Raw genomic sequence first — 24,435 nt, 5'->3', positions numbered from 1 at the left:
CCTCAATGATTCTGCAGTTTAATAAATCTATTACTAAATTCATTAAAGTTTTCTCGAGACACTATTCTCCATTTCTTGAAAGTAATAAAAAGAGGTTGTTTTAAAGAAGGAAAACAGGCAGAAAGCAAAGGTAGGTCAATCAGCTCTTCTAGTGCTATATTTGGTAAACTAACTTTCCCTCATCTTTCTTCAGTCTCATAATTTCATATAGTCTTCTACATATACCTCTCTTCTCTCCTCCAAGGAAGACAACCAGCCTCATATGAGAGCCTGATCTAATCCAACATGTGAATGAGTCACTGTTCCATACCATTCTCGACGCCCAGGATTTTGTAAACGCGAGTTCAAGCAGTACCACAGACTGACGCAGGACACGCCGAACTCCAGCACTTGCGTGTCTCCGGAGCTGCGGGGAGGAAGGGCACGCCTGCTCGACCCAGGCCAGCACACAGCCCTGCACTGCGTGTTCTCCACAAGAATGCGTTCTTGGTTGCTAAATAAACTCAAATACTGAGCACACAGAAACCTACCAAGAGGTCATTCACACATATAAACGAGCACTCACCACTCCCACCTCTTTCCCAAGAAGACAAGGATGCCCTTTACATCTCTTAAAGTCTCTGGGATGGAAAAAAGTAAGCTTTTAAACTGGGGGAAAAACAAATCACTTTAGTTGGAAATTATGTGATTGTTTCTCCCGAGTATTAGAATGGGACCAAACATTCCAAAATAGTTCATTACACTCTTCCTTCGTCGGATCTCTCTGCTATACGCCTGAAACACAGCACTGTAAATCGACCACACTTCAGTTCTTAAAAAGACAAACCTTCAGTTTGAAAATGAGGTTTATGAGGAAAAAGATAACTATTAGACTCCAGGCAGAGACAGCAGTGCAACTGTAAAGCCTAGGTCCCTCTGCTGTGTGACACACGTCACGCTCAGAAGCACACACGTCAAACGCCATCGGCGTGGCTGCGAAGACTCACCATCTGGATGGGCTTCTTGTGCAAGTCTCGCTCTGTCACCAGCTTCTCTTGGTCGGTGACATAGAGGCCCTTCTGAGCTAAGGCCTGGATGACGGCGTCATGGCCCAGCAGGGGCTTCGCAGCGTCGCTCCTGAGGATGAGGCTCCCGGCGCGGCAGTACAGCTCGGCCGAGAGCAGCAGGCCGACCACGGGCGGCTTGATGTGCTCCTGGTCATACTGGTCCGTGTAGAACGGCTCTCGGAGCTCCTCTGGCACATTCTCTACAAAGATTAAGGGGGAAACGTTCTCACAAGATTTGTATAAAAGAAACACAGTTTATTTAATAGCATCACTTATGTCGTAAAAGATTTCTGCTAGAAACAACAATAACCCTTTAACTGAACAGATGATTTATTTGACCATGGCAGACAGTCTGGAATGAGAAAGAGAGAGAACCTTCCTTTACTGAAGATACTGTCCGAGTATATCATGAAAGCCAACGCCAAGCATCAAGGAGAAACGCCTCCTGAGCCCAGCAACTCAGGAGAAAGCGCTCCCACGTGTGCACTCGGACACGCAGGACGAGGGCAAGATTCCCAAAAGCCTGTGCCAGTGAATCCCCTCCCATCCAAGCAGCCAACCAGGAAAGGCGGCTAACAGCCGTTTCAGGGACCCCAGGCCTCGACACCCGAGAGTCTGCCCACCGTCTGCTGTCCGCTTGCCTCCCACCGCTGGCCTCTCCCGCCCTGCTTGGCCTGTCGGGGGCAGTTAGAGCTGAGGTTCAAGGACAACCACCCTCAAATGTCCCGAACGCCAGAAAACCCTGTTACTACACTACCCCCATGACCACCTCCGTCCGACCCCACTGAAGCCCTCCTGGGTGCCTGACCGATCTGCCCCAGGGAGACAGACGGGCAGCTGAGCAACGGGACCGGTCTCTGAGTGTCTCTCTGGAGGCCAGGCCACTCCCCAGGAAGAAGGCCCGGCGAGAACGAGCGTCGACCCCCGCCCCGAGGAAAGGCAGGCATCTGAGCAGCAGGCTCACGTGCAGCCGCAGTCACAGGACACAGGCAGCCACCAGCCAGGCCTCGTCCGCCTTCTCTGGAGAGTCAGGGTTCACTGCCACCCACTGCCGACTTCAGGAGCTTCCTGAAGAGGCAGCTTTAGTGTAAGCTCAGGAATGTCACAGCATGAACAGAAGTCCAAAGAGCGTATTCACAAGTATTAATATACTCCGTAGCAATTTTATCTTAAAGCTTTTGAAAAGTCCAATCATTTAGAAAACTATTTTCATCAAATAACAGTATTATAATTACTGCACATTTATTTTACATACCAGTATGGGTTCTGGGGAATTCAAGGATTTAGAAATAATCTCTACACCCAAGGACATAATAATCTACAAATAGTCTAGACAGATCAAGTTTGTCAATTCCGAAACTGGAGACAACAGTAAGCAACAAACGACCCAGCACAAAATGAGAGAGACCAAGTGTGCGCTTCAAGTTCAAAGCAGTAAGCACCACGGCAGGCTGAGCCACCTGCATCCAGAAAAACAGGAGGGGAAGAGCAAGCAGAAACTGCAATCACAGGGTAAAGAGGGTCTCTAAACAGGAGGGGGAAGAGGAAGACAGAAGACCGAACAACTCGGCAGAGAAAGGGTTCCAGTAGGAGGACAGAAATGGTACGGACCTAACAGAAGCGGAGGATATTAAGAAGAGGTGGCAAGAATACACAGAAGAACTGTACAAACAAGATCTTCATGACCCAGATAATCCTGATGCTATGATCACTCACCTAGAGCTAGACATCCTGGAATGTGAAGTCAAGTGGGCCTTAGAAAGCATCATTACAAACAAAGCTAGTGGAGGTGATGGAATTCCAGTTGAGCTATTTCAAATCCTGAAAGATGATGCTGTGAAAGTGCTGCACTCAATATGCCAGCAAATTTGGAAAACTCAGCAGTGGCCATAGGACTGGAAAAGGTCAGTTTTCATTCCAATCCCAAAGAAAGGCAATGCTAAAGAACTCAACTACCGCACAATTGCACTCATCTCACACGCTAGTAAAGTAATGCTCAAAATGCTCCAAGCCAGGCTTCAACAGTATGTGAACCGTGAACTTCCAGATGTTCAAGCTGGTTTTAGAAAAGGCAGAGGAACCAGAGATCAAATTGCCAACATCCGCTGGATCATCGAAAAAGCAAGAGGAGTTTCAGAAAAAACATCTTTTTCTGCTTTAATGACTATTGCAAAGCCTCTGTGTGGATCATAACAAACTGAGGAGAATTCTGAAAGAGATGGGAATACCAGACCACCTGACCTGCCTCCTGAGAAATCTGTATGCAGGTCAGGAAGCACCACTTAGAACTGGACATAGAACAACAGACTGGTTCCAAATAGGAAAAGGAGCACGTCAAGGCTGTATATTGTCACCCTGCTTATTTAACCTCTATGCAGAGTACATCATGAGAAACGCTGGGCTGGAAGAAGCACAAGCTGGAATCAAGATTGCCGGAAGAAATATCAATAACCTCAGATATGCAGATGACATCACCCTTATGGCAGAAAGTGAAGAGGAACTAAAAAGCCTCTTGATGAAAGTGAAAGAGGAGAGTGAAAAAGTTGGCTTAAAACTCAACATTCAGAAAACTAAGATCGTGGCATCCAGTCCCATCATTTCATGGCAAATAGATGGAGAAACAGTGGAAACAGTGACAGACTTTATTTTTGGGGGCTCCAAAATCAGTACAGATGGTGATTGCAGCCATGAAATTAAAAGATGCTTGCTCCTTAGAAGAAAAGTTATGATCAACCTAGCTGCTGCTGCTGCTAAGTCACTTCAGTCGTGTCCAACCCTGTGAGACCCCATAGACGGCAGCCCACCAGGCTCCCCCATCCCTGGGATTCTCCAGGCAAGAACACTGGAGTGGGTTGCTATTTCCTTCTCCAATGCATATTAAAAAGCACAGACATTACTTTGCCAACACAGGTCCGTCTAGTCAAAGCTATGGTTTTTCCAGTAGTCATATATGGATGTGAGAGTTGGACTATAAAGAAAGCTGAGTGCCAAAGAATTGATGCTTTTGAACTGTGGTGTTGGAGAAGACTCTTGAGAGTCCCTTGGACTGCAAGGAGATCCAACCAGTCCATCCTGAAGGACATTAGCCTTGAATATTCATTGGAAGGACTGATGCTGAAGCTGAAACTCCAATATTTTGGCCACCTGATGTGAAGAGCTGACTCACTGGAAAACACCCTGATGCTGGGAAAAACTGAAGGCGGGAGGAGAAGGGGACGCGAGAGGATGAGATGGCTGGATGGCATCATTGACTCAATGAACATGAGTTTGGGTAAACTCCGGGAGTTGGTGATGGACAGGGAGGCCTGGTGTGCTGCAGTCTACGGGGTCGCAAAGAGTCAGACACGACTGAGCTACTGAACTGAACAAGGAACTGCAAACAGTTTTATAGAGGAAAGTGACCCATTATGACTGATGTCTGGGGACAGTTAATCTAGTATTCAATACTGATGGTGATAAAAATCAGAGACAGAAGTCTGCAGACACTAGGAAATGACACGGGAAGGAGGCAGGGCAGCAACGCCAACAGGAAGGGAAGGACAGGGACAAAGCCTGAGGGCCCAGGCACAGAGCAGAGAGAAGGGGCCAGACGGCACCCAGAGGTGATCAAGGCAAGAGGCACATCACTAACAGAGGAAGGGAAACCAGAGGTAGCATCTGCTCCAGAAGCAGGACCGTGACCTTAGCTCCAGACACGCTGAGTTTGGAACAACAGCAAAAATACCCAAGTGGAAATATGGGAAAGGCAACTGGGGATACTGGACTGTGGAAAGAGGTCAAGAGTAGCTGGACCAATTTGGGATTTTGGAGACATCTAAAAATATCATCCTCATTTAATAATTGAAAACTCTTCCCTTCCTTCAGAGCCGCATTAACCAGCTGTGAGCCAGCCTTAAACCTGACAGACTCTGCAGGGTGATGGTAAGCTCTGTCATAAACTACAGAATGCAGGGTCAGTGTTCATTTCAACTCCTGTATCCCAGGAACTAAACGGAAGCTACTAGTAGAACAAATTTAAAAGTGAAATCATTTAAGATTATTATAAAACGTATACATGATAGATTGTTTTCTACAACAATGAAAACTGACCATTACAGGTGACTTGCTACCTAAACACCAGTTGTGCAAACTGACTGCTTGCCATCAGTTTACAAACTTCACCACACTGTACATCCAATTACATTTACATACTGCATTCACATCCTTCCCCACCCATGAGCTTTATTACAACTTGGTGAAACTGTCAAACCAGACAATATACAGATAAATATTAGGACCGTGTTAACAACAACAGAATGGGAAAGATTAGAGATCTCGTCAAGAAAATTAGAGATACCAAGGGAACATTTCATGCAAAAATGGGCTCGATAAAGGACAGAAATGGTAGGGACCTAACAGAAGCAGAAGATATTAAGAAGAGGTGGCAAGAATACACAGAAGAACTGTACAAAAAAGATCTTCATGACCAAGATATTCACGCTGATGTGATCACTCAACTAGAGCCAGACATCCTGGAATGTGAAGTCAAGTAGGCCTTAGAAAGCATCACTATGAACAAAGCTAGTGGAGGTGATGGAATTCCAGTTGAGCTATTTCAAATCCTGAAAGATGATGCTGTGAAAGTGCTGCACTCAATATGCCAGCAAATTTGGAAAACTCAGCAGTGGCCACAGGACTGGAAAAGGTCAGTTTTCATTCCAATCCCAAAGAAAGGCAATGCTAAAGAATGCTCAAACTACCGCACAATTGCACTCATCTCACACGCTAGTAAAGTAATGCTCAAAATTCTCCAAGCCAGGCTTCAGCAGTACGTGAACCGTGAACTTCCTGATGTTCAAGCTGGTTTTAGAAAAGGCAGAGGAACCAGAGACCAAATTGCCAACATCCGCTGGATCAAAAGCAAGAGAGTTCCAGAGAAACATCTATTTCTGCTTTATTGACTATGCCAAAGCCTTTGACTGTGTGGATCACAATAAACCGTGGAAAATTCTGAAAGAGATGGGAATACCAGACCACGTGACCTGCCTCTTGAGAAACCTATATGCAGGTCAGGAAGCACCAGTTAGAACTGGACATGGAACAACAGACTGGTTCCAAATAGGAAAAGGAGCACGTCAAGGCTGTATATTGTCACCCTGCTTATTTAACTTCTATGCAGAGTACATCATGAGAAACGCTGGGCTGGAAGAAACACAAGCTGGAATCAAGATTGCCGGGAGAAATATCAATAACCTCAGATATGCAGATGACACCACCCTTATGGCAGAAAGTGAAGAGGAACTAAAAAGCCTCTTGATGAAAGTGAAAGAGGAGAGTGAAAAAGTTGGCTTAAATCTCAACATTCAGGAAACTAAGATCATGGCATCTGGTCCCATGACTTCATGGGAAACAGATGGGGAAACAGTGGAAACAGTGTCAGACTTTATTTTGGGGGGCTCCAAAATCACTGCAGATGGTGATTGCAGCCATGAAATTAAAAGACGCTTACTCCTTGGAAGGAAAGTTATGACCAACCTAGATAGCATATTCAAAAGCAGAGACATTACTTTGCCAACAAAGGTCCATGTGGTCAAGGCTATGGTTTTTCCTGTGGTCATGTATGGATGTGAGAGTTGGACTGTGAAGAAAGCTGAGCACCGAAGAATTGATGCTTTTGAACTGTGGTTTTGGAGAAGACTCTTGAGAGTCCCTTGGACTGCAAGGAGATCCAACCAGTCCATTCTGATGGAGATCAGTCCTGGGTGTTCTTTGGAAGGAATGATGCTAAAGCTGAAACTCTAGTACTTTGGCCACCTCATGCGAAGAGTTGACTCGCTGGGAGGGAATGGAGGCAGGAGGAGAAGGGGATGACAGAGGATGAGATGGCTGGATGGCATCACTGACTGGATGGACGTGAGTTTGAGTGAACTCCAGGAGTTTGTGATGGACAAGGAGGCCTGGCGTGCTGCAACTCATGGGGTCGAAAAGAGTCAGACACAACTGAGTGACTGAACTGTACTGAACTGAATACTCAATAAGGGCTTTTATATGCAAGCCCTGTCATAAACATGCATTCTGTCTTTCAATACGAACAATCCTCGTCCCTATTTTACACATAAGTAACTCAAGAAAGGCACTGTGCCACAGGCACACAGCTGATAAATGCAGAGTCTTAACTCTAAACTATGTAGCTACACAGATTCAAAAATAACGACGTCTGCCAGGATCACCAAACTGGAAGGTAGAAGAGGACAGCTTAGGGGTTATTTTCATTGTGCTATGATGTACCCACAAATCTAAGTTATGAAAGTGCAAGTTTCAAAAAATTTCAATGCAAGGAAAAGGGAAGGAGCAATAGCAAGTCTCAGAATGTGTTAAGAACATGAGAAAACCGATCGTTCCATCCCTAAAGAATGTAGAACTGCATGCCGAGTACTGTAAAGTAGGTCACTTTTAAGAACAAGACTTCAAGAACTGCATATGCTGAAAAGACAACGTCAAAAATGTCTATCATTTTGCAAACAGTACAAAACTGTCGTTCCTTAAAACAACAGTTTGGAGTTGTATCACATTTTAAAACAAATGAACTGAAACTGCGTATTAGAAAATAAATAGGCAAAATCAAAGATAAGAAGTTTCACCCTCCCCCTCATCTCCAGAGTCCAAGAAGATAAGAAATTAATACTTGAGAAAACTGAAACTCCACTCCCAGAATTGCAAAGGGGAAGAGACAAGTTTTTCTTGAGTACCAGGACTTAAGCGAAAACCTACCACGCTCATGTTACTATAAATCAATTCTGGCTAGAGCAAGGCTTTGAAACTCACCACCACCTGAGAGGCCTGGGCACCGGCAGAGAGCACAGCAAGGGTCTTGCTCAGGGCCCTTCCCCACAGAGCTGAGTCAGCACTAGTAACCGCTGCACCCACACACCAGCAAGCGACTCAGATCTCCTTAAACAGTGGCTGCTTGGGTGGTATGCTGCTGCTGCTGCTGCCGAGTCGCTTCAGTCGTGTCCGACTCTGTGCGACTCTCAGCCCACCAGGCCCCGCCATCCCTGGGATTCTCCAGGCAAGAGGACTGGAGTAGGGTGCCATTGCCTTCTCCCTAGGGGAATGCATTTCAGAAATGTCACTACTTAGCCAGGGGAATGCTGCCTTAATTTCCAAATCTAAAAACTGTGTCTAAGACAATTACTAAGACAGAATTTGTGAGTATCAAAAACTCCAAGTGAAAGTAAACCCTAGACCCTGAACTCTAAATTAACCAAAAGACAAAAAAATGATCAGTAATATTAAAAAAAAAAAATTCCTAGTATCAGTAATCAAAGATTAAGTTACAAAGAGTCCGCCTATCAAAATGACGAATCGTTGCTAAACCCACTATTGCCAAGGAGGGACTCACCCACGCCCAGGTCTCTTATTCCCACAACTCACACCGCAGCAGCTCAGTGCCCGATGCACCTGGAGCATGCAATGGACGTCTGATGGTTCAAAACGTTACTTTGTAAAATTTTAGTTATTGGCCTTGTTCTAAAGATACGCGCAGATTTCAAATTTCCCCTCAAGCCCCAGATTCTGCACTAGCAATCCCAATTTACTCCTTGCATCTGCTTTGAAAGCCCTGAGAATTCCCTCTAGGCCACCTGACTTCTGCAGCGGCATTCCCTCTTAAAACCTGAGTCGTTTTCAGTTATCCTAATTCACCAGCAGCAGGAGGCAGAATGGCAGAGTGGGGAAGGCTGGCGCTCTGGAGCCCTGTCTTACTTGACGGGGGCCCCTGAGTGCGGTCATCCCCTCCCCGAGTTGAGGCCGCCTCCCGCTGCCCACATGTGTCAGGTGTCTGCCTCCCCGGCTCTGGACCTCAACCTCTGCCCCTCCGGGCCGGCCGGCGGGCCACAGACACTGAGTCTTTGGGCTTCACGCCACCCAGTTGGCCCTCATCCTCCCACGGGAGCTGTGAGCCGTCATCCCCAGACCCCCCTTCCCATCGGTCAACCTGTTCTCATGACTGCTGTCCCATGATATCCGGGTCTGCTATTCCCTCCACACCGCAGCCTCTAGGAGAGCAGACCCTTCCCCATCCTTGGCATCAGCACCCAGAAGGGTGCTTGGAGCACAGCACGGGCAGGGGGCTCCCCGTCTCTCCACGCAGCACCCCAGGTGTGAAGTCCCCACCCACCCCTCCCACTGCCCTGAGAGACACAAGGGCCTCTTCCAAGCTGCAGATCCTCACCAGCCTCCAGGACGCAGGGAACCTCAACCCCAAGACCAGAGCCAGGTTCCTGGGCAACAGGGGAAGTAACGCACATGGCGAGGGGAATGTGAAGGCAAGCTCCGTGGAGCTGGCCTCAGATGGGAAGTGTCAGCATGAGCACACACATGACATGCACCTGTGACGGCGACAGAGCGCCCGAGCCTCAGGTCACATCTGCCGAACCCCAGAAGCAGCAAGAGCGCGCCTTCATCCTGGTCTCTAAGACCCTCCCACGAAAGCAACCAGGACTCCTCAAGAAATGGCTGCTTCCTCCCGAGCTGGAACAGCAAAGTACACGCTCAGCTAAGAATGCATGCGCGCACATGCCAAGAAGTATCAGAGCCAACAAATGAGGGGACTGTGTCAGCTCGCAGGACTCCGCTGGAAGGAGATTCCAATCAGCCAAACCTAAGACAATCTGAACATCAAATAAATGATGACAACAGACGACTATACCCCACTTGAATAAACAAGAATGTCCATCCTGTTGTAAGCAAATAAATGAGTAAGTGTGTGAAAGAAAAAGAAGGGAAAACTCTTCCTTGTAGCAGAATACCAACTAAAAATGGGATACAGTAAATAGGGTAATAACTGACTCAAGCAAGAATCACTGTGGGTGCTAAGTCAGTGGGCCAAAGTTTGATGAACAGGATGTTTCAAATTATCTCCCCGCAAATTGCTTCTTAATTAAAAATGGAAAACAATAATTTCACAGTGGAGAAAAGTAGCAGATACCACCTGAAGCAAGAGATCAAAGTCTGGAGTTGCCTGGTGGCACAGTGGATAAGAACCCACTTGCCAATGCAGGGGACACGGGTTCGATCCCTGGTCTGGGAAGATTCCACACGCTGAGGAGGAATCACTAAGCCCTGCACCACAACTCCTGAAGCCTGCACGCTCCAGGGCCCTCGAGACACAACCACTGAGCCCACGTACTACAGCTACTGAAGCTCGTGCAGCGAGAGCCCGTGCTCCACAACGAGAGAAGCACCGTGACTAGAGTGCCCACATGCAGCAACAAAGACCCAGCGTGATCAAAAAGAAACAATTTTTTTAAAAGAAAGAGATTAAAGTCCACCTCACCAACCGAATGCACACCGTGTGCCTGTGACACGACCACTGGAGACACAGCACCCTCCTGTGGGCATCCTGCCCGACCTGCTTAACTTGACTCTATCACGAAGACAAGCTGACAGATCCAAATCGAGGGACCTTCTGTAAAATAAGTGGCCTACAGTTTTTCTAAGATAAAAACACATTTTAATAAAGGAAACAAATGGGCACTGCAGGCTCAGACAGTCCGGGGGTGCTGAGAGCTGGGACTTCCCACGTCTACCCCGCCCCCAGCCGTCTTATCCTGGGAGCACAGAGGGTGGGGGACCAGAGTGCGGGGCTGCCCAGCGGTTTCCCTCAGGTGCCTCCTGGGTGTCTTGGCCCAGGACCCCAGGAAGGTAGGGCAGGTGCCAGGCAGGGGGCACCAAAGTGCACCTGCCACCGGAGAGACAGGGAATAGAGAAGGGGCGGTGGAGGGGGTGCAGGGAAGGAGGGAGGGGAAAGAGAGGAGACATCAGAGGACAAGAGGGAAGAAAGCCAAAGACAACGGGCTGGCAGCAGGTGCCGGGAGGGGTGCAGGGAAGCGTCTCAGCTCCCGGGTTTCCATCGCCTCTTGTCCGGGGCAAGGTTCTGTGCACTGGTCCTTCTTACTGCCTGGGGCTCCTGCTGGGACACTGCCAGCGGCCAGACCCCGTCATGGGCGGCAGAGGACCAGGGGGCAGGGGGTGGCCCTGCAGGGACCAGCCTCCTCGTGCAAAGATACAGCACCTGAGGCAGGGACCTGATGCCCGGCCCCGCACGCAGCAGGGTGTGCAGGCTTCACCACGCCAGCACCGTGAAGACAAGGACAGACAACATGCCATCCAGGTTACAGAGCGGATGGAGACAAGCCAGTTAAACTCGGTGCATGATCCCGGGCGGCTCTGGGAAGAGAAGAGAGTGGCAACAAAGGACACGAAGACAATGGCAAAGTTGAACTCAGGGTTAGATGATGTAACGGCGAGCTAAATTTCCCAATTCTTAAGATTTTCAGATTATCTGAGACTTACTGTTCATCTTAGGAGACAGCCTGAAGCATTTAGGGGTAGAGGATACAGTGTCTCTAATTCATTAGATGCTTTCTCCTTGGAAGGAAAGTTATGACCAACCTAGATAGCATATTCAAAAGCAGAGACATTACCTTGCCAACAAAAGTTCGTCTAGTCAAGGCTATGGTTTTTCCTGTGGTCATGTATGGATGTGAGAGTTGGATTGTGAAGAAGGCTGAGCGCTGAAGAATTGATGCTTTTGAACTGTGGTGTTGGAGAAGACTCTTGAGAGTCCCTTGGATTGCAAGGAGATCCAACCAGTCCATTCTGAAGGAGATCAGCCCTGGGATTTCTTTGGAAGGAATGATGCAAAAGCTGAAACTCCAGTACTTTGGCCACCTCATGCGAAGAGTTGACTCACTGGAAAAGACTCAGATGCTGGGAGGGATTGGGGGAAGGAGGAGAAGGGGACGACAGAGGATGAGATGGCTGGATGGCATCACTGACTCGATGGACGTGAGTCTCAGTGAACTCCGGGAGTTGGTGATGGACAGGGAGGCCTGGTGTGCTGCGATTCATGGGGTCGCAAAGAGTCGGACACGACTGAGCGACTGATCTGATCTGATGTATATATACATACATACACGTGTACTTGTGTCAGGGAAAGGGAAATAATCATAGAACAAACGGGACAGAAGGTCAACAACTGATAACTCTGGGTGACGGGTATTGGGGAACTCCTACTATTTTTAGACATTTGACATTATGCTGAGAAAAGTCATGAAACCTCCAAACGCCCCAATCAGTCTTCTCCCAGTGTCCTCACATCACAGACCCACAGCACCTTCCAAGTGCACAAGCCTGGGGCCTGGGCGTCATCACTGCCGCCTCCCAGTCCCTCAAGCCCCAGATCAGACCCATCACCACGCCCAACCCAAAGCCCTCCCTTCTCACAGTCTCAACGCACACCTCCCAGTCCCGCTCTCAGGACTCTGCATCTGAACTACAACACAGTTGTAGTCACAGTTCGAAAGCGTCAATTTTTTGGTACTCAGCATCAGTTCTCTCCGACATTTGTCTCTGCAATGTTCACTCTTGCCCTGCTCCAAGCCATTCTCTACTGTAGCCAGAGTCTGCTTCTTTCCCGTGGGCAAACTTGATCAGGTGACACACCACACCAAGCCTCAGGGCTTTCGATGATGTCCAATTTCTTCAAGGACTCAGCGCCTTCCTCTGACCCCCAGGAAAGTGGCCTAGGCTTGCCTGCATCCCTGGATCACACAGTGCCTCTGCTGGCCACGCAGCCTCGGGACCACGCTCCTGTCCCCTGCACAGCCTCTGACACCCTGGTCACCACAGCTCAAAGTGCTCTTTCTCCCTACTCTTCACTCCCTTCCAGATTCTCAGGGGCCACTGACCCATCACTTTGGTCCAATTTCCCCTCAGTAAGCGGCAAAAACAGAGCAGTTTTCCTGTCTCTCCTTTACCTTAGAAAATGCACTTTTACTTTAAAGACTATTCGGTTCTACTAAAAAAAATGCATAGGTTTGTAAGATAGATGCGAAAACTTTAAAGATATTTGAAGTATAGGTAACTACTAGGAAATAAAAAGTCTGTTAGCCATAGACAGAACTCAAGGAATGTATCGCATAAAGGTAAGTGGTGAGCAGCATATGCACACAGAAAGGCAATGCTGTTGTTCAGTCGCTCAGTCGTGTCCGATGCTTTCCAACCCTGTGGACTACAGCACACTAGGCTTCCCTGTCCTTCACTGCCTCCCTGAGTTTGCTCAAACTCATGCCCATCGAGTCAGTGATGCCATCCAACCATCTCATCCCTCTGCCGCCCTCTTCTGCCTTCACTTTTTCTCAGCATGAGGGTCTTTTCCAATGAGTCAGGTCTTTGCATCAGGTGGCCAGAGTATTTCATCTTAAGCTTTAGCATCAGTCCTTCCAATGAATATTCAGGACTGATTTGCTTTAGGATTGACTGGTTTGATCTCCTTACTGTCGAAGGGACTGTCAAGAGTCTTCTCCAACACCACAGTTCAAAAGCATCAATTGTTCAGTGCTCAGCCTTCTTTATGGTCCAACTCTCACATCCGTACATGACTACTGCAAAAATTACAGCTTTGAAGTATATGTATTTTGGTCAGCAAAGTGATGTCTCTGCTTTTTAATATGCTGTCTACGTTTGTCATAGCTTCCCTTCCAAGCAGCAAGTGTCTTTTTTAATTTCATAGCTGCAGTCACCATCCACAGTGATTCTGAAGTCCAAGAAAATAAAGTCTGTCACTGTTTCCACTTTTTCCTCTTCTATTTGCCATGAAGTGATGGGACCATATGCCATGATCTTAGTTTTTTAAATGTTGAGTTTTAAGCCAGCTTTCTCACTTTCCTCTTTCACCCTCATCAAGAGGGTCTTTAGTTCCTCTTCACTTTTTGCCATTAAGGTAGTATCATCTGTGTATCTGACGTTTTTGATATTTGTCCCAGAAATCTTGATTTCAGCTCATGATTCACCCAGCCTGGCATTTTGCATGATGTATTCTGCATATAAGTTAAATAAGCAGGGTGACAATATACAGCCTTGACGTACTCCTTTCCCAATTTGGAACCAGTCAGTTGTTCCATGTCTGGTTCTATCTGTTGCTTCTTGAGCCACATACAGGTTTCTCAGGAGGCAGGTAAGGTGGTCTGGTATTCCCAACTCTTTAAGAATTTTCAATGAAGCAGATGTTTTTCTGGAACTCCCTTGCTTTCTCTGTGATCCAACGGATGTTGCCAATTTGATTTCTGGTTCCTCTGTCTCTTCTAAACCCAGCTTGTCCATTTCCAAGTTCTTGGCTCAGGCACTGCTGAAGCCTAGTGTGAGGGATTCTGAGTGCTCTAGCATGTGAAATGTGTGCAACCGTACCATCGTGTGAACGCTCTTTGGCCTCGCCCTTCTTCGGGCCTAAAATGAAAAGTGACCTTCTCCAGTCCTGTGGCCACTGATGAGTTTTCCAAATTTGCTGGCATACTCAGTGCAGTACTTTAACAGCATCATCTTTTAGGATTTTAAATAGCTCAGCTGGAATTCCATAAATATTTATGATAATTAAATATGCATGAGACTAAACAAACAACAGGCAGTGAACACTACACATACACGAACACTTCATAGTCTGAATGCTTAAGCGAGCCACCCATTGGTGATACTCACTCTGGCCTATACATCCTCTGCCCTAGAGGCATGAGACCCACTCCGATTCAGCAGGCTTCCCGACATGCCTGACACGTGGGGAAGCTGTGGCAGGCATGCTGTCCCTTGCCTCCCTGACGGAGCGAGCGTGTGGCCTGCGTCACTGTGGGCCTCCGTGTTCCAACCTCGGCTCCGACTGGTGTGAGCACACCATCTGTAGGTGAGGCTGCTATAGCAGAAAGTGGTGGACGAAGCTCAGGACGAAGCGCAGGGGGTTCACTTTGTCCTACACGTGTCAACCCACCCCACCTCTCCCCTCACTTCTGTCGACTGATTTAACAAACCATGTGACATAAGCACTCTGACCTGGTTTGTGAGCTTTTCTGCTCCATGACCTTTGGGGTGGGTGCCTGGCAGTGCACTTGGAGGCTAGGGTTCATCGAGGACATTTCCCCCAGGGTACCCAGACACTTAATTCAGGGAAGAATATTCCAAGTAACAAATGAAGAAGTCATGGCAGAAAGAGAAATAACGAGACATTAAGTGCCTCCTGGTGGAAGTACAAAATCTATGAAGCATGCCAAAAAAAAAAAAAATCAAACATGAATCCATTTAATTCTCTAAATTTAGCTGTCAGTATATAAGAAATACAGGGGGCCAAAAAAAAAAAGGGAAGAGAGAGAGAGACAAAATTGTAAAGATGGCCCTAATTCGATACTGACTGGAGCAAATGAACTGGAAGACAAAGAGTGAAAACATGAGGGCGAGGTAGAGCGGTGTGATGATGGCGGGACTTCAGTCACACTTAAAAAGGGAGCCCCTCGATAACGGGGGACTCGCGCACCCCAATGCTCACGGCTGCACTACTCACAACGGCCAAGACGTGGAAGCAGCCTAGGTGTCCGCTGACAGAGGAACGGATTAAGAAGATGTGGCAAATATATCCCAGGGAGTATGACTCATCCATAGAAAGGAATGAAATTGTGTCTTTGCAGAGACATGGATGGACCTAGAGACCATCACACAGAGTGAAGTAAGTCAGAAAGAGAAAAATATTGTACTGTAACGCACATATATGGAATCCAGAAAAACGGTACAGGTGAACCTATTTGCAAAGAGAAACAGACACACAGACATAGAGACAAAACAAGGGCACTGAGGACGGGAGGGGAGGGGTGGACGAACGGGGAGACTGGGGTGGACACACACACACTGTGGGTACCACGCGTGAAACAGGTAACCACTGAGGCCTGCTGTGAGCACGGGGAGCTCTGCTCAGCGCTCTGTGCATAGCAGGAACCAACGCAGCACTGCCAAGCAACTCAACGCCAATAAAAAAAGAAAGGGAGCCCCGACTTCTGGAGACACTCGTACATTTATTGATGAAATGACTGGATGGCAGGGATTTGCTTCAAAAGACGGGCAAGGGGACAGATAAATCAAGGTTGGCCATGAGCTGTTGACTGTGGAGGTTGGGTAAAGAGTACATGGAAGTTTCCTGCTGATGTATATACCTGAGATCTCCTCTCATTGAGCAGCTTTGTCTGTTTAAAGAGAAAGAAGGGTGTAAGAGAAGAGCAGAGCACTTTCTGTGATGCTGGGAAGAGCCCCGGCCTGTGTGGGACATGAGAGGACCCTGGAGTAGGGGCCATTCCTAAGTAAAAAAAAAAGAAAAATCTCTCTTAACACTCCCCACAATATCATCTTTCCTTCCCTGTGTCCAGCTGACTTCCCACTAAATCTGCCTTCTGTACCTCTGGACTCGTGAATCTCTGCCTGTCTCACCTCTTCAAAAAATATGAGGTATCAAAAGTAAAATTTCAAGGACTTACAGTCAAGCCCTCTAAAACCCATAAAAGAAAGTGGAGATAGCTTTAAAAAAAAAAAAAAAAAAGGACAGTTCTGCTGTTCAGAACCTGTTAAAATACAAAATTCTACAAAATGCACCAATCAGGGAAAAATGTACAAGTCAGCAATCTCGTAATTTGAATGTCATTTAAAAAAAAAAATGAGAGAGAATGGAAAACAAGAAGCTGAGAGAGAATCTTGAAAGAAGTGGTAAAAGGCCAGCAGAAAAAAAGTGAAACCGTCTACTTTGAAGCTTTCCTTTGCTGAGGACAAATGCCATTTCAGATATATTTTATTTCAAGAGCCTAAAGTACTTAAAAATTGTTCGTACTCCCCATTTTAGAGCTAGAAAGTAGTTTGAAGGAGTGAGCTGGGAGTGGGTCTGCTGAACTCCTATGACGCACAGGCTGCTGCCCACAACAAGGAAGGATCCATCCAGCTGTGCTGCAGCAGGGACCCCTGCCTCACAGTTGTAAATGAAGAAACACAGTATCTACTTTATAGGGTCGTTCTCAGAATTAAAAAAATAATGCGTATAAAATGCTCAGAACTATACCTGACACAAAGTATGTGTTCAATAAACTATAGTGGCTTTCTTAAAAAAATCTAACATGCCTAGGATAATTTACTTATCTACTAAATAAATACCAAAGTCCTTAATGTGGCCTCTCAAGCAATCCCACCTTACCTTTCAAGCTGGATCTCCTGCACTCAGCACAGAGGCCTCCTGCAAGCTCAGGTCTCTGTTGCTGCACTGACACCCCCGGCTCTGGGCTCCCTGCCTGCACATGCACGGTGGGCTCCGCCTGCCACGCCTACTCTCCACTCGGCCGGCCCCCCTCCCTGGTCCCCACCATCTCCACTGCCCCGGCTTTCTTCACAGACCGCTGGGAATGCCAGTGCCCTCCACAGCGCCCCCAGCTCCTTCCCTTCTCCAGGGCACTGGCCAGTTACGCAGCTCCAGGATTTCGCCTGAACTCTGCTACGGTTACACACTGACCATACCTCTGTACTAGAGCACAAGCTCTCAGGAGACGGGCCCAGTTTATACACCTGCAGCCTCTGACCCAGCTAAGAAGACCACCACTGGAAAATTTCCCCTTCCAGGGCCTCAGTGTTTTCACACTTTCTTAATTCTCCCCCTAACTTGGATTGCTCTAATTCCGACTTCTCTTCCTCAGCCTCCTCCCGAAACTATTCTCAGTGTTCACTACCCTAGATTCTGTCTCAAATCTTCTCTCCCTCTATGTTTCATCTCCTTCCCAGTTCAATGACACTTCATACACAGAAGATTCCCAAATTGCTATTTTGTAGCCTCGCCTGGTCAACCCTCCTCCATACCCACATTTACAGCTGCCTACCTTATTGGATTTCTCAGATAACATGTTGGCCAACACATTAAGTTCAAGGTTCCCCAGAACAAAGCTGACTTCCCCTTCCCACTGGCCGCTCCCCGCTCAGCCAATGGCACCTGACTCACCCTCTCAGTCTCCAACAGCAAAGCTCAAGTAACCCGGTTCTCCTTACAACCTCAAGTGACCTCGCCCCCTTCCCAGGCATTCCAAATTCAGCCCTTTAGAAACACCAGGGACTAGGTCTCAGCAGTGTTTTTGCTACCTTTGCCTCTTTTCCATTAATCCGACTCCTACCCATACAGGACAGTGGTAGAGAGGGCAGCTGAAAACAGGCACAGAACACACGGTCGTATGCGGGGTGGTGTGGGGCGAGGCCCTGAACCCCTGGGCCTCATTTCCTCATCAGCGACCCTGCACAGCTCCACCTCTCAAGGCTGTTATGAGGACCAAAATGAGATGGAACACAGAAAGAGACTGACACACAGGAAGAACTCAATAAACATTACCGGCGTTTCCATGCTGCCACCTCAGCTCTCACGACCTCATGCCCAGACTCCTGTGAGAACTTCCCAAACCGGCCTCTCTGCTCCAGGCTCCCTTCACCACAGTGCTGGCCACTGAGAGCACAACTTCACACGTGCATGAGAGTCAGGTCTCATGCAGGATTTTGACAAAATGTATTGGGATATACAAAGAAGCATAATAAGGAGTATTTATAGTATCAGATAAAAAAAGCATATTAAATAAAAATAGCAGATAAATAGCATATTAAAAAGCAGAGACATTACTTTGCCAACAAAGGTCCATCTAGTCAATGGACCATCTATGATTTTTCCAGTAGTAACGTATGGATGTGAGATTTGGACCATAAAGAAAGCTGAGCGCAAAAGAATTGATGTGTTTGAACTGTGATGTTGGAGAAGACTCTTGAGAGTCCCTTGGACTGCAAGGAGATCCAACCAGTCAATCCTAAAGGAAATCAGCCCTGAATTTTCACTGGAAGGACTGATGCTGAATCTACAATACTTTGGCCACCTGATGCGAAGAACTGACTCATTAGAAAAGACCCTGATGCTGGGAAAGATTGAAGGCAGGAGGAGAAGGGGACGACAGGATGAGATGGTTGGATGGCATCACCAACTCAATGGACATGAGTTTGGGCAAGCTCCGGGAGTTGGTGAGGCCTGGCGTTGCTGCAGTCCATGGGGTCACAAAGAGTTGGACGTGAATAAGCAACTGAACTAAACTGATAATAGCAGATGGGCTTCCCAGGTGGCATTAGTGGTAAAGAACCTGGCTGTCAATGAAAGAGACCTAAGAGATGCAGGTTCGACCCCTGGGTCAGGAAGAGGGCATGGCAACCCATTCCGGTATTCTTGCCTGGAGAATCCCATAGACAGAGGAGCCTGGTGGGCTACAGTCCATGGGGTCACAAAGAGTTGGACATGACTGAAGTGACTTAGCACACACACATAAGAGCAGATGATTTTATACTCTGCTATATATATATTCTGTAGTTCATACCACACACTACATGGTACGAAAGGGAGGAAGACAGTTGATGAGGTTGAAACGATAAAGCAACACCAGGAAGTGGGTCTCAAGTGCTAAGTGAAGAACAAATGCTGGCAATTCCCGGGTGGTCCAGTGGTTAGGACTCTAGTGTTAGGGTAAAGAAGAGGCATTTTCACTGCCATTGCCCAGGTCACACGATCAAGAAAAAAGAACTCCAAATGTGAGAACTTTGCGAACTTAAAGCAAAGTTATACCATTGCATAAATGGGTGAAGCTATTCAAATACACCAGACACAGCACAGTTCAACTTTCCCTTCTGCAATTTGCTTAAAGTAATTAGAGCATCTTACCTGTTTACTAAAATTCACCTAAACAAACTTGTTCTTCATTTGATCGAAGTTGTATCTGCCTCCTCCCACAAAATAAACTATTAAGATTTGGGTTATTTGGAACATTTTCAGTGTAAAGAAAAAGAGTATGATTTCAATCTCAAATTAAGTAAATACTCCATCTGCTTTCTAGGTATTACAATGCCAGTGCTTTATTTATTTTTAAAGTTCAATAACTTCATTCTATGCCCACAATTGATTTCCAGTTATCATCTTAAATGAGTTTTCTGATATATAGCTCTAAAATTTAATATGTCAAAAGTTAGAAAGTTTCTCACAGAAAAAGACTAAATCAGGACCTGAGAATCCTACATGCCATCATTAAAGAAGGAATGTTCATAAGTCATAACTTAAAAGGGAGCTAGTGTTTTGAATGATTCACTGAATACCACTAGGCAATACCTCTGAAATATGCTGTCTACTAACACCTGTCATAAAACAGTGTCTGCAGCAAATGCAGAAAATTATATCCAAAGAAATGAAACCTTACCTTTTTTCTACTCACCCCATATAAATTTATACTTTGAAAGACTGTTGAATAAGAATAAACAAAACGTACATACATAACCCTCATAATAATACACTGATTTCTCCTCACTAAGGGACTTTCTCATGGTGTTTTTAAGCTTGTTTTTCATTCCATTTTGAATATGACTTTTATCCATGCCAATCGCTGCCAAGACAAATATAAGTGCCAACGTCATTCATCTAAACCATCTGAGAGTAATATCTGCCGTTATTTAAAGAAAACAAATAAGTAAATAAGACTTTCAATGTGTACTATATGGACATTTTGCACACCTGGCAGATAAGAGGCTTACTCTGCAAAGTGGCAGAAGGAGGAAAGGCTTGCAGGACCTGCCAGATGTTTAATCTTGAGCGAACGGGTCTGAGCTCGTTCCCTCATCTGTGAAACGAGAACACTATCCTTCTAGAGGGATGCTGTGAGACTTACAGAGCAGTGTGTTTGAAGCATCAGACACAGAAGAGGTGTGCCTGCTCCACCCACACCCAACCCTTTAGAGTCAGACACTCAAGTCAAAGCTTATGCCTGCCCTTACTCAAAGTGTGACCATGGGGAAGCTGTTTAACCTCTCTCTCCACTGGGGACCTTGCATTTTTAGATGAGGAGCAGGCTACCTACATCACAGAGCTGCTGTGGGCCCTGAGCGTACAACAGAACGCACAGCATCTCACACACCTCCTGCACACAACACATTCCACGGGTGCTCTGCTTCTTCCTCTTCTCTTCTCCTCCAAGCAGGTTCAACGCCTGCTCCTCAAGAGGTCCAGGATCTAGTAAACCTGCCTGACATGCACCCAGAGAGCAGGCCTTTTTCTGGTCAGGAATCCTCATGAATCCAGGGCAACATGGACAGCTGTACTACAAGATTCTTCCCAGTTTCAGGAGGAAAGAAAATATTTTTGCTATCCCCTCTGCATTCCATTTTGTACACACCGCTTTTCCACAGCGGTGGAAATATAAATTTCTCTTTCTCCATCTTTTCTAAACACTTAGATAGCTTCCATTTCTCCTCTAAATGGGTATTAGCTTCAGGAAACAAAAATACTCTAATACTTTGTGTTTCCTCCCAGGTGTTACTCTACACATTCAGTTTCAACAAAATCTCTAAGATCTAAGTTATTTCAAAGTAAATTTTTTATTATATTTACTCCTGATGCCAGTTTTAAAACCTTTAAAGTCTTTCTACTTCAATACAAAGCATTAGAATTCAAATAAAACAAAAGCTGTCATAAACATCAAATCCCGGTAAGATGAAGTTTCCCTCAAAAGTAATTTAAATAATTTTCTAAACGCTGAGATTCATTCTCTAGTTAACTAAATATGCAGTCCTGCTAGTCGCCTGTGTATGTATTCAGCTGTGTATGTTTGAACAGTTAAGAATGAATTAAACCATTTACCCACATATTTTCATGATCCTAAAACTGGAAATAAGCCATCCTCTTTCCCTCAAAAAAAAACAAAAAAACAAAAACCTGTATTTAACATCTGGAGAAAAGTCTGTATATTAAGAAACCTTTCAAAAGATATTTTACATATCCAAAATTTATTAACTAGGGCACAGAAATCTTACAGAATGACTCAAAGCTATCAGACGACACCACCTTCATGGAAAAATCTCCGAGTGAAAAGCTATATCTTTCAGAGCTCCACAACAGGGGCTCCTAAAGCACCAGCCAAGGAATTACACAGGAGGCCCTTTTCCTGTTATTTTGCAAAGACTGGGTTAAGGCGGGAGTGTCTGACTTCCACTGCGCTATACAGTTTGTGTCAACAGCACATGCCCTCAAAAAACTCTATTAAAAAAAAATTCTTTTTAAATCCCACAGTAGGGAGTTGTTGTTTCTTTTAATTTATGAAACCAAAATGTTTGGGAAAAGGAATGTGTCTGAACACGAAATGAAAACAGTACGTGACAGTCAGCAAGCTAAATACTGGGTTTAAATAACTGGTCTAACAGAGCCTGGACCGTGTACGGAGGACACAGGCTTAAAGAAGGACCACAAAAACTAAAAACCTGCCCTCGGCCGGGCCGCCGTACAGCCCACGGAGCCTGACTCGCAGCCATGGTTACAAATGTCAGAATCAATGTAGTCTGTGCGCCAAGCCACCTCCTTCCAATAATAACGAAACCAACTCAGATTGCTCGGCGCTGTAATCACAGCTATGACTGCGGGGGAAATGAATGCAGCACAATGAGGAAAATACCACAAATTAAAACCACCTCGTGTAAAAACGTGACAAAATTGGTCACTGGCGGGGGGCGGGGGGGGGGGGGGCAACAAACACCCGCTTCTGCTATCCAATGAAAGAAATCTGGCGCATCCCACCTGCCCAAACCGGAGGCTCTTGACTGAAGAGCAAGCCCGCGCTACCCCCCTTCTCCTCCTCGCATCGCCCATCGCGTCCCCGAGCCTGTGCGCCGAGCCAGGCGGGGAGGGGGGACCAGAGGACGGAAACAAAACCTGGATGCGCGCAGCTGCGGGGGAGGGAGGCATGGGGCGGCCACCGCCTACCTGTCCCGAAGGCCTTGGCCACCAGCCAGGCCAGATTGCAGGCGATTTTGGCTCTGGAGAAGTCGTAGTGGTCGAAGGGCTTGATGGCCGGAACAATGAACGTCCTCCTCCCGTCCCGGGGGTCCGCGGCATCCCCCATCCTCACGCGCTCCGGGCGCCGGCCCACCCTTCACATGGCGCGGCCGGCCGCGGGGCCGGGGGGTCGGGGTCCCGGCCGAAGTCCCCGGGCCCCTCAGAGCATCGGGCAGGCCCCGCGCCCGGCCCGGGGCGAGGCGACGCCGCGTCCGGCCGCCCCGCGAGCCTCCCGCGAACGCGCGTGCGGGCGCCTCCCCTTTGTCTCGGCGCGGCGGGGCCCGGGCGCGGCGGGGGCGTCCTCAGCGGTCACGTCGCGGGGGCCGTCCAGCCATCGCGCCGCCCTCCGCGCACGGCCCGCCGAGGGGCGCCCCGCCGGTCGGAGCCCCGGGGCCTCGCCGGAGCGACGCGGTCGGGGGAGTCGGGCGGCCCCCGCCCGGCGCTGACGGAGCCGAGAACGTCAAAGTCCCTGCGGCGCCGGCAGTCGCCCCTCGTCGCGCTCGCCCGCCGCCGCCGCGCGGACGCCGTCAGCCCGCCGCTCGGGCCCCGCCCGGCCAGCCCCGGCCCGCGCTCCGCCTGCGGCCGCCCGCGCGCTCGCCGCCTCAGCCGCCGCCGCTGCGGTTTTTTCCGGCTGCCGCACTGAGACCGCGCGGCGGCGCCGTCTGCGCATGCGCCCTCGCGCGGCCCGCCCCGCCCGCCGCCCGGCCGGGTCCCGGCGACCCGCGGAGCATGCGCGGTGGGCGCGGCCGCGCGGCGGGCCTCGCCAGTGCGCGTCCAGGCGTCCGGGCCCGGCGCGCGGCGGCCGCTGGCCCTGCTGGCGCGGGAGGGGGGAAGCGGGGATGCGGGCCTGGCTGGGGCTTTCGGGCTTTCGCGAGCCGGTGCTGAGGCACAGAGAGCTGATGTTTATTGAAGTACTTGTTCCGGGACGCACACTTTGCGTCCCGTCTCGTCCTCGAGGTGACCCTGGGGGTGGGTGTCATCGCTGGCGGGCCGCAAAGGTACAGAGCTCAAGTGGGGTGACTGGGCGCTTGACCCGGGTCGAGGCCTCGGGTCTCTCCGCTTCAGCGGCCTCCCTCGGAGGGGCGCAGCCTCGGCGCGTCAGGACCCGGCGTGTCAGTTCCTGCGAGCGCGAGGCTGGCGTCCGCAAACCCTCGTGGCTCCATCTTGTCAGAGAAGAACGGGCTCCTGTCAGAGGTCTGCCTCCCGGCTCTCTGTGCTCCTTCCGGCGCCTCGGCTCACACCCACACGACCCGCCCGTCTCTCACGGGAATCACCTCCTGCTGGAAGCCCTCCCGGACGGGGCCGTCAGGCGGGCGCTCCCCTGGCTCCCCCGACACACACCCAGCGCCGTGTTCTTGTCGTCTCCGCACCGGCCCCTACACACAGTCGTCTCTTTCCCGCCGGTGACAGCGTCTGTCTCTCCACGCGCGTGGGGCCCAGCCCATAGGAGTTGCTCAAGTAATGTTCACGCTTGTTGGTCTGCTTTAATTCTTCATTTCTCGCAATATCTCCTTTCAGAACGTTATTTAATTTTCAGTTCAATTCAGTTGCTCAGTGGTGGCTGACTCTTTGCGACCCCATGGGCTGCCACACCCCAGGCCTCCCTGTCCATCACCAACTCCCAGAGTTTACTCAAACTCATGTCCATTGAGTCGGTGATGCCATCCTACCGTC

At 48.4% G+C, this 24,435-nt stretch overlaps 1 protein-coding gene across 2 annotated transcripts in view; it reads right to left on the bottom strand.

Moving 5' to 3' along the window:
- The window catches only part of CAMSAP2 (calmodulin regulated spectrin associated protein family member 2), a 98,087-nt gene extending 74,737 nt beyond the window's left edge, over positions 1-23,350 (bottom strand). The window contains exons 1-2 of one of the 2 annotated variants that reach the window (XM_061383729.1): positions 22,690-23,350; positions 987-1,246 (exon numbers count right to left, since the gene is read on the bottom strand). In XM_061383729.1, coding sequence (XP_061239713.1) covers positions 987-1,246; positions 22,690-22,828 — 399 coding nt within the window. In that variant the 5' untranslated portion in view covers positions 22,829-23,350. The remainder of the gene's footprint in view (positions 1-986; positions 1,247-22,689) is intronic. The other variant, XM_061383730.1, reaches the window with a different exon arrangement.
- Between the last annotated feature and the right edge of the window lie 1,085 nt (positions 23,351-24,435).

This window comes from Bos javanicus, chromosome 16, assembly GCF_032452875.1.
Source record: "Bos javanicus breed banteng chromosome 16, ARS-OSU_banteng_1.0, whole genome shotgun sequence".
Lineage (NCBI taxonomy): Eukaryota > Metazoa > Chordata > Mammalia > Artiodactyla > Bovidae > Bos > Bos javanicus.
This window is presented reverse-complemented; position numbering and strand designations above follow the sequence as displayed.